Below are 9,578 nucleotides of genomic sequence, written 5' to 3'. Positions count from 1 at the left end.
TATGAAGCCATTTTCCCTTGAGGCCTTAAGGAGGGGAGAAAAATCCCAGATGTAGCATTCTGTCCAAATGATAAACCACAACTAAGTGAGTGAAACATTTACAAAAGTCAAGACAGCCAAAGGAGCCTCTCTGTTCAATAGAAAGAGTAAAAGACGGATAGGATGTAACTAATGGTTAGAGTAACACAGGGGTTTCAAGTCTCAATTGGTCTCTCTTCTGTTATGTTCATTGGAAGATCAGGGCCACGTGTATCCCCCCTTCCTCCATGCAGCACCCCCCTTCCCCCATATAAACATTAGTTTTGTGTGTGGATCTTTCTGCTTTGTCCTTCATGTGGCCTCCAAGGGTGATAAAGCGAGAGTCATCTGATCTACAATGAAGAGAACTGGGAAATGATTCTTAGCAGACCCAGCTGTTCTGAAAGGCAAAAGCTTAGTGTATCAAGAGGTCAAACATACAGTAACTGACTTAATAGTATTAAGCACATACGTACATAAGTTGCATTACATATGCAACCAATCTACTTCTTAACCCTTTATTTCCTGACTAATACAAGTTTATATGCTTTGGCTTACATCCTAAGGTTAGTTTTCACACAAAGTAATGCTAGAACACAAAGGAATTATCATTTTGGTATATTTTAGATAATGTCCTATTATAAGGACTGTGTATCACAAAGTGTTCTTAATATTTGTTAGATTATCTTTAAAATCTTACGTAGTACCAATAAAATCATTAGTGAAGGGAATTCGATTTAATAGTTAATTGGGTTACTATTTAATATCTATGTCATTTAATAGTTTTTAAAAACTCATTTTCATTTTAAGAGGTAAATCTGAAATTTCTCTAACTGGAAAATCAGTTATTTTCAAACTTAAATTTTGTTTCAGATTTTCATATAGTAGGGATCCCTGGGTGGCGCAGCGGTTTGGCGCCTGCCTTTGGCCCAGGGCGCGATCCTGGAGACCCTGGATCGAATCCCACATCAGGCTCCCGGTGCATGGAGCCTGCTTCTTCCTCTGCCTGTGTCTCTGCCTCTCTCTCTCTCTCTCTCTGTGACTATCATAAATAAAGAAAAAAAAAAGATTTTCATATAGTATTTTTATTTACATGATACCATAATATACAAATTTTATCAAGACTTAGGGCAAGTACCAAGGGAATGGCACTTTTTCCCTTGTAGAGATAATCAAAGAAAAATAGAGGTTTTAAAAAGCCATGTTACCCAAGTTATAACACATCCTGTGATTCCCTCTTCCCTTTTATTTTGTGACAGTGCGAGGATGATACAAAAGAACACCATAGAAAAATAGAAACTTGATGCTTCAAAATAATTTTGAGGGGATTACATACTGACCCATAAGAAAGATCTCTTTAAATTCAGTAGAGTCTGTGTAGTTCAGTTTAAGAATAACTTCCTACTTAAAAATATATTTGTACCGAAAAATGCATTCCACTATTTTATAAAAGAAGGTGTGACAATTTTAAAACTTTGAAAATAGTTTCTCTATACTAGCATAGAAATAGGTAGAGTAGAAAAACTCATCCCTGAGATAGTGGCTACATAATAAACTCATAGAAAAATTTAAAAAGTTTAAAAAGAATCTAATATGCATCTGGGGCTTTCAATGGGAAAGTGGTACCTACTTCTACTCATTAAATTTAATCTGAGTCTTAAAACCTACACTTTTTCCAAAGGTGCTCTTTTCATAAATGCTTCAAATCTATCTATAAAAGCTAAAAGTACACAGACGTGTATGTGATAGAGAACAGAAGTTAATATCCTCTCCTGCATGTTGGCTCACATTAAAGGGTCCAGGAGAAATGTATTATTTACATTGAGATTATCCACTGGTGTGTGTAGAAAGTTTAAATTAGCTGCAAGAAATTTTATCTAGACACACACCTGCCTAGTGCGCTGATCTGGTATTTACTGGGCAGATTAATTACAGACGTTTCTGTTCCTTTAAATACGGTCAGGCAGATGCAGACGAAGTTGGTGTTCAGAGTGGGCACATTTCTTCTAATGCCTGCAGGATAAATAGGATGGTTATTAGATCAAGAACTAGTTTCCAAATTAACATGCCTCTCATGCATTACTTCCATGGTTCAAACACCCATTACCATGTGATCTGGCACCTAGAGGAGATACTGGCACTCTCATTTGTTCATTTTTGGGTCTTCTAACAAGATTCATCTTCATAAATAACTGTCAATAGGGTTACTCAGACATCGCACTCTCCACTTTGAAGATCAGTCTTGGGATACTTCTGAGAGATCTCTGAAACTCCTACATGACCCACTTGCTGAAAACACCAAAATCTACATGCCTTTGGTCTATAAGCCTTAAGGGCCTTTCAGCAGGTGTTTCCTCCAACAGCTGCCCCCCAAAAAAAGAGACCGAATTTACTGGCATTCCTATTCGGAGCATGTCCCTTGGGGGCCTCCCAGTGGTGGCAGACGTTCTTGCCGTTTGGCTCCAGACCTCTGGGTGAGGAAACCTGCCCCCCAAGCAGCCATTGGCAAGTGATGGCATGTTTCCCATAGGGCATCTGGACCTTTCACTCCTGAAATACCCCTACCATGCTTATGTGTGCAGTTATTAAGAGGTAATGATGGTAGGCTCCTATATTTCCCTATTCATGAGAATCCACATATATTCTTTGTCCCAGGAGGTAGGTTGCCAACTTGACCACCACCATCTCTTGCCAAGTTGAGCCTGGTCTGAATTCCTAGAGGAGATTTTAAGCACTCTGGTGTTCATTTGATATCCCTAGAGGTCACCGATCCAGAGTTATCAGAACTAATGACAATACTATACAGAAAAGTAAGACTATCATTACATAGTTACTGTGGGGGAGATGCTAGTTAAGTTTATCTTGTAGAATCCCACAAGGTAAGGATCAGTCCCATTTTATAGTTAAGGTTTAGGGGAGCCAAGTGCCTTATTAAGGCCACAGAGCTAAGTAGGTAGCAGAACTTGTGCTAGACATGTAATCCAAATCCTGTCCTCTGTTATAATGCCAGACCATGCGAAGGAGTTTTACAAGTTGATCAGGGCTGCTAGAAGTGTTGAGAAAGATTCTGAGGCCAAATTCAGGATCCAGGAAAAACAAATAACTATGTTCAATATGATAATATGTCACAACACAAGACTACAGAAGCATTAATATTATCTCTACACTGCCCTACTGGTTCTGGAGATGAGTATCTCAGAACACAAATGAAAAGCAATTTAGATATAGTGATGCAGTTCATGAGCAGTATTTTGACAGGAATTATCCTTCATATAGCAATTATATTCTTTCTAAGACATATTTTGGATTGTTACTTCCCTAATAATCTTCACTGGTCTACTTTTGCCTAATGAATAAAGTCTGAACCTATTAAGCCTGGTGATCATAACTGTCAATGACGTGGTCCAACCTACTATTGTTCAGTCATTCTACTATTCTGCCTTTTTTGTTCATGTTATTCTATCTGGTATGTTTATGCAGCCCATCAAAATGACCATTTCTCAAATTCAGGCTTCCTAGTAAAGTACAGAGTTTCCACTACTAGGGTCCAGACGGTCCTCTGTCAGAGATAATGTAGAGTGGAATAACTAGAATTGATTTGAAAATCATGAACTCTTAAATAATGACCTAATCACTCCATCCTGAGGTGATCGATGTTTGTTGTGTATTCGTATACTATTGCTTATTCTTCACTTGGTTCTTAGAAAGGAAGGTTTATAATCCTTAGTCTGAAGAGGAAGGAACTGTCAGCTCTTCTGCTCTCTATACCCTATGGAAGAGTGACAAACTTGATTGGCCAAAGTCCAGAAGATCAATCCACATTTCACTAGTAATAATACATGTCACTTTTTTTTTTTCTAAAGATTTTATTTATTTATTCATGAGAGACACACGGCGGCAAGGGGTGGGGGGGCGGGGCAGAGGGAGAAGCAGACTCCCTGGAGGGAGCCCGATGTGGGACTCGATCCTGGGACTCCAGGATCACCCCCTTGGCTGAAGGCAGGGGCTAAACTGCTGAGCCACCCAAGGATCCCCATATGTCACTCTTATACATCTTTCCCACTATTCACTATCCCTTTAATGGTCTCCTCTCAAGTCCAATGGGTCTTTGTGCTTCCTAATTTCATCCTGTAAGGATACCAGCCCATTCTATAGATCTCATCTGCAATCAAGCATAGGTGTGTCTGTGGTCTTTGCATTGTAGAGGCACATGGACATGGGGTCTACTTCAAAGACACAGCTTTCTCCTCAGGTTCAAGATTGGGATTCACAGCGTTCAAGATTTAGACTCAGTATGGGAGAGGAGGTTCCACTTCTGTCTTAGGCACACTCCACATTAGTTACCCTAATCTTCTATCAGAGGGCCTGCCATGTTGAGGTTATCAATTCCTCCATTAATAAAGTTGATACTTTGATTCTCAATGGACTCATAATCCCTTTTTGTGCTTGCTATTGGCCAGAATCCTGGAAAGAAGTGGGTCTGAACTTGTATTGCTTATCATAGCTTGGCTTATATTACTGTTTTGTGTATATAATATAAATCTTGTATCTTTAGCTTGATTAATCAACTTGGTTTTAGAAGGTTGGCATTATGCAAGTGCTCTATTTTTTTTTTAAGATTTTATTTATTCATGACAGACACAGAAAGAGAAAGAGAGAGAGAGAGAGAGAGGCAGAGACACAGTCAGAGGGAGAAGCAGGATCCACGCAGGGAGCCCGACGTGGGACTCGATCCTGGGTCTACAGGATCATACCCCAAGGCTGAAGGCGGCGCCAAACCGCTGGGCGATCGGGGCTGCCCAAGTGCTCTGTTTATACTAAGCCTCTACTTGTGTTTACCAAGTGATTTATCCAGTTGTTTCTAGATAAATTATCCCAATATCTTCTGCAGTGTCCTCTATTAATATTAGCCCAAATCATGCTCCCCCACCCCTTTGCTGGTCTTTGTACTGCTACTGTCTAAGTCTGTGACCCATAGGTAGCTGTCTCTCTTATAGTCTCTCTTATTGTAACATTATTTTATAAAGGCTTTGCTTGTTAAAGGCTCTGGGAGTGAATTTGTATGGGTTATTTCCCCCAATGAACAATAAATATCAGGCGGAGTAATCACATAGTGTGAGAGGGGGCAGGACTTGATGTGCAGACAGGGGAGTTGGCCACAATGGCATCAGGAGTACTGTGCCAGTCAGAAGTTTCTAAGGCACGGGACAAAATCAGAATTTAATACCCTCGCTTAGTCATACCATTTGGGCAGCTATGACAAATGCATAAAAAAGGAACGAGACAACATGGAAAAGAGGAATCTGAGAAAGCCTACTGTAAGGTGAGTTATAAGCAGGTTTTGAAAGATGGTTAAAGTTTTGATAATGAAACATGTCAAGAAAACATGTCAAGCAGAGGAGAGACAAGAACAAAGATAAAGGAATGAGAAATGTTCTCTCTGAGGAATGTGTCTGAAGAATGGCACATCATCTGGAGTGACTGAGGCACCAGGACAAGGTAAGCTGTGGTCACATTAGGGAGAGTGCTGAATGCAATAGAAATTTGGATTTTACTGTGAATATGGCAGAGTGGTATCTTCTTAGGCATAATTTTTCAAGTAGCAGGACAGGCTGTAGGGGAAAGAGACCAAGGGGGCAAAGAGGCAGATTACAATGGAGAGGATAATCTGGATGAGAGGTCATGAAGGAATAACCTAGTACAGGGGGCATGGAAAGAAGAGGTAAACATTTTTAGAAGTGATCTGGCCTGGCAGCAGTTGCATATGAGGGCACAAAGAAGGACAGAATTTTGAGGTTTTGAGTCTTATCACTGGATTCATGTAATCCCTAAAAAGGCAAATGAGAAAGAATTTTGGGGGGGAGGGGAAATGATGAAATCAGCACACTTGGGGCAAAACATATATGGCAGCTGAGTTGTGAGTTTATACCTCAGAAAGATGGTCAAAATCAATTCGGAAGCCATAAGCTGCATTAAGGTGAGAACTAAAGTCAAGGAAAGGGTAGGGTAAGATTATGAAGAAAGTGCCAAAGTAAGAAGAAAAGTCAAAAGAACCCAGGAAAATGCCTCAGAGGTAAAGTCCAGTTTCATTTCATTGTTATTTCTCTCCAATGCTTCCCACTAAATGGGAAGTTGAGTGGCAGGACAACCTTCATTCTTGAAAGTTTTTTGTTAAATACTATTCATATTAAAGACTCAGAAGACCACCCCTAATGTTCTAGTCTTTATTAGGATCCAGGAACACAAAGCTATTCTCAGTACTTTAAGTTCCCCAAAGTTCAAATGAGACCATCAAATACTCAATATGTATGTTATTTGCCAGATGTATAACTGTAACTATGTATTTAGGATCGCCATCTAATAGTTATCTGTTGGACTGCCATGAAATTGTATAAAATGTTTAACCTATAATGAGTACATATGTATATGCATATATATTAGATCCTTACTATTTAACAGGATCTAAAAACTTTGACCAGTAGTGACCCCTGACAATCGTAGTTTACTATTGTGACTGGGCAAAGCAAAGATTCTGGTGCCAGCCTACTCAGCTTAGTATCCTGGCTTTGTCTCTTAGATCATTCTAGGACAAGGTTATTAACCTCTTTGTACTTGTTTCCTCAACTATAAAATAAAGTCGATAATTGTATGTCATGTAAATTGCTGAAAAGGTTAAATGGAATATGTATAAGGTACTTACAATAGTACCTGGCATATTGACAGTGCTTAATGAATGTCAGCTATTTTTACAAACTATAGTTTGTGGACACCTGAGTGGCTCAGTGGTTGAGTGTCCGCCTTTGGCTCAGGGTGTGATCCTGGGAACCAGGATGGAGTCCTGCATGGGGCTTCCCTGCGGGGAGCCTGCTTCTCCCTCTGCCTGTGTCTCTGCCTCTCTCTCTCTGTTTCTCATGAATAAATAAATAAATCTTAAAAAAAAAAAAACTATTATTTGTTGCATACAACAGAATAAACATTTTAATGAAGGAAAGTGACACAATTTTGTGTATATTTTGCAATTATTTTTTAAAGTTAGGAAGCTAATACTAATCATTTGAAATACAATTTCCTTTTTTTTTTAATTTTTAAATTTTTATTTATTTATGATAGTCACACAGAGAGAGAGAGAGAGAGGCAGAGACATAGGCAGACGGAGAAGCAGGCTCCATGCACCTGGAGCCTGATGTGGGATTCTATCCTGGGTCTCCAGGATCGCGCCCTGGGCCAAAGGCAGGCGCTAAACTGCTGCGCCACCCAGGGTTCCCTGAAATACAATTTCCAAAGAAATGTATTTTCACTATAGAATTTATTTTGCATTACTTTTTTTTCCTGAGAGATAGTAGGCAACATCTAGTTAGCTTCTAAGAATCTTATTTAATGTTGATGCCACTAAGTCTGGGATAGGCTAGTTTTTTTTTTTTTTAATATTTTATTTAATTAAATAAATACATCACCTTCGGCCCAGGGTGTGATCCTGGAGTCCCAGGATCGAGTCCCACATCAGGCTCCCTGCATGGAGCCTGCTTTTCCCTCTGCTTATGTCTCTGCCTCTCTCTCTGTGTCTCTCATGAATAAATAAATAAAATCTTAAAAAAAAAATAAAGATGCTAAATTAAGAGCCCTCTAAATACTAACCTAAAAATATGCACTTGACTTTTAAAGCTAGGCTGATGAGCTCAACAGTTCTTTTCAATCAGCTTCTAACTCGCACATCCTGTCAGATTGTCCTCTTACAATTTATAAAAATAGATTCAATATAATTTCAAAAACACTTCCAAAGCTCATGTCCCTATTTTCTTCATAGACACACAATACCAAATTTGATAATATAAGTAAAATGTTTCCATCTGAACAAAACAGTGAAATTTCACAAGGCTAATAACCTTAGTTAGAAAGGTGAAATCCTACCTCAGTTTAAAATGCCTTTAAGGAATTCATAGCTGTCAAGATGATGCAATTCTGTAAGAAAGAAGATTTTTTTCAGAAAACATTTCAAAGTAAGTTGTCACAATATGTGATACAGAATAAATGCTGAATCAAATGAAATTAAAGAACCCAAACATAAAGTTTTTTTTACATTATAAACAGCTTCAGGGTTATAAATTCTCATTTCAACATTTTACTGATTTGCCCAATTCTGTTTCAGAATGTACATTTAAGAATTTAGGATAAAAAGTGCCCCAAAACTTATTAATATAATGATTATGATTATTATGTGATTATGCTTTATTATAATTATTTGTCTTTTGTGACAGATTCTATAATCATGAGGGCAGGACTATGTCTGCCTTGGTCATTACCATATCCCCACTGCTAGAACAGTGCCTGGCTCATAGTAGGCATGCCGTAAGTATTAAATGGATGAGGCATGTAAGGAGATAGTAATTTGTAAGTATTTGAAAATATTTAAATTCCTTTAAAAAATTCTTAGAGTTGCATTTGTCTTTATTTTTTCACTGAACATGCACTGTGGACCTTCTATCAGGTTCTATACTAGGCTCTGGGGCTATACCATAGAGATACGACTTTTGTTTGCCAAGGAGGAGCCCAGGAGGAGCCATATAATCGGACAATTACAATACACTACAACTCTACAACATAATACATTTATAAACATTCAGACAAGTGTTGTAGAAGGCCAGAAGAAAAAGCAATTTAACTTTACGTAGGCAAGTTGGGGAGAGTTTCATAAAAGATGTGACATCTGAGGCTGATCTTAAAGAATGAGCAGGAGGAATCTGCTAGACAGAGAAGGAAGAAAGAGCAATCCAGGTAGAGAGAGAAGCAGTAGAGAGGCCTGGAGTTCACAAAGAGAGAGATTCCAGAGAGCTGAAGCATATGGTATGAACAGTATAAATTAAAAAATGCTTCTTTTCCTCTTGTATGAGTCTGAGCTGGAGGAAAAATTCACCCAATACTTTTTACAGAAGTCCTGCTTTTAACTATATAATTATCTATATAACACTATAAATATCTGCTTTATCATTCTATGTGTGTGTTTAATACATAAGCCACTTAGAAAATTTATCTAACTCTTTTTTTGAAGAGATTTTTGACTACTCTAAGAGTTAAAACAGGGGAAAAAAATGTTCACCTGTCAGGTGACATAAAACCAATTTCTACTAAATGTGCCAGAATAATTTTTCTCCATCTCAAGAATGGTTAGTCTTCAGTCTGTTCATTACTGTCTTTTTATAGTATTTTTATTTAATAAAACCTATTAAGACTACCATACAAATCTCTTTACTTATGCTTTTATCTTTTAACTGATCAATTTTTATATTGCTGACATCCCTTCTTCACCATTTGCTCATTTAAAAATTCATAGTATGTGAGATATGTCTCTGGAGAAAATGTCTATAAAATTTGTTACAGCTGGCAAATGTGTATGAGTCAGTGATAGCACATGACTAAATGCTTCACAGAAAATAAAATTTGTTTCTGTAGTAAGCAGAACTGTTTAAATGTTATTTATTTTTATGTTTCAAAGAAAATATATTGTGAAGTGCTGCATTGATTTAATACGCAACAATGTCTGTGTACATGCTGTAGAAGGAAAA

At 38.0% G+C, this 9,578-nt stretch overlaps 1 protein-coding gene across 7 annotated transcripts in view; it reads right to left on the bottom strand.

Annotated features, from left to right (window-relative positions):
• Positions 1–1,087: 1,087 nt before the first annotated feature.
• ITGB3BP (integrin subunit beta 3 binding protein) overlaps positions 1,088–9,578 on the bottom strand; it is a 69,346-nt gene continuing 60,855 nt past the window's right edge. For all 7 annotated transcript variants that reach the window (XM_026006938.2, XM_026006939.2, XM_072730729.1 and 4 more), the window contains 2 exons: positions 7,927–7,977; positions 1,088–2,031 (listed from right to left, as the gene is read on the bottom strand). In XM_026006938.2, coding sequence (XP_025862723.1) covers positions 7,928–7,977 — 50 coding nt within the window. In that variant the 3' untranslated portion in view covers positions 1,088–2,031; position 7,927. The remainder of the gene's footprint in view (positions 2,032–7,926; positions 7,978–9,578) is intronic.

This window comes from Vulpes vulpes, chromosome 12 (genome assembly GCF_048418805.1).
Source record: "Vulpes vulpes isolate BD-2025 chromosome 12, VulVul3, whole genome shotgun sequence".
In the NCBI taxonomy this organism is placed as follows: Eukaryota; Metazoa; Chordata; class Mammalia; order Carnivora; family Canidae; genus Vulpes; species Vulpes vulpes.
Note: the sequence above shows the minus strand (reverse complement) of the source record. Positions and strands in the feature narration are given on the sequence as shown.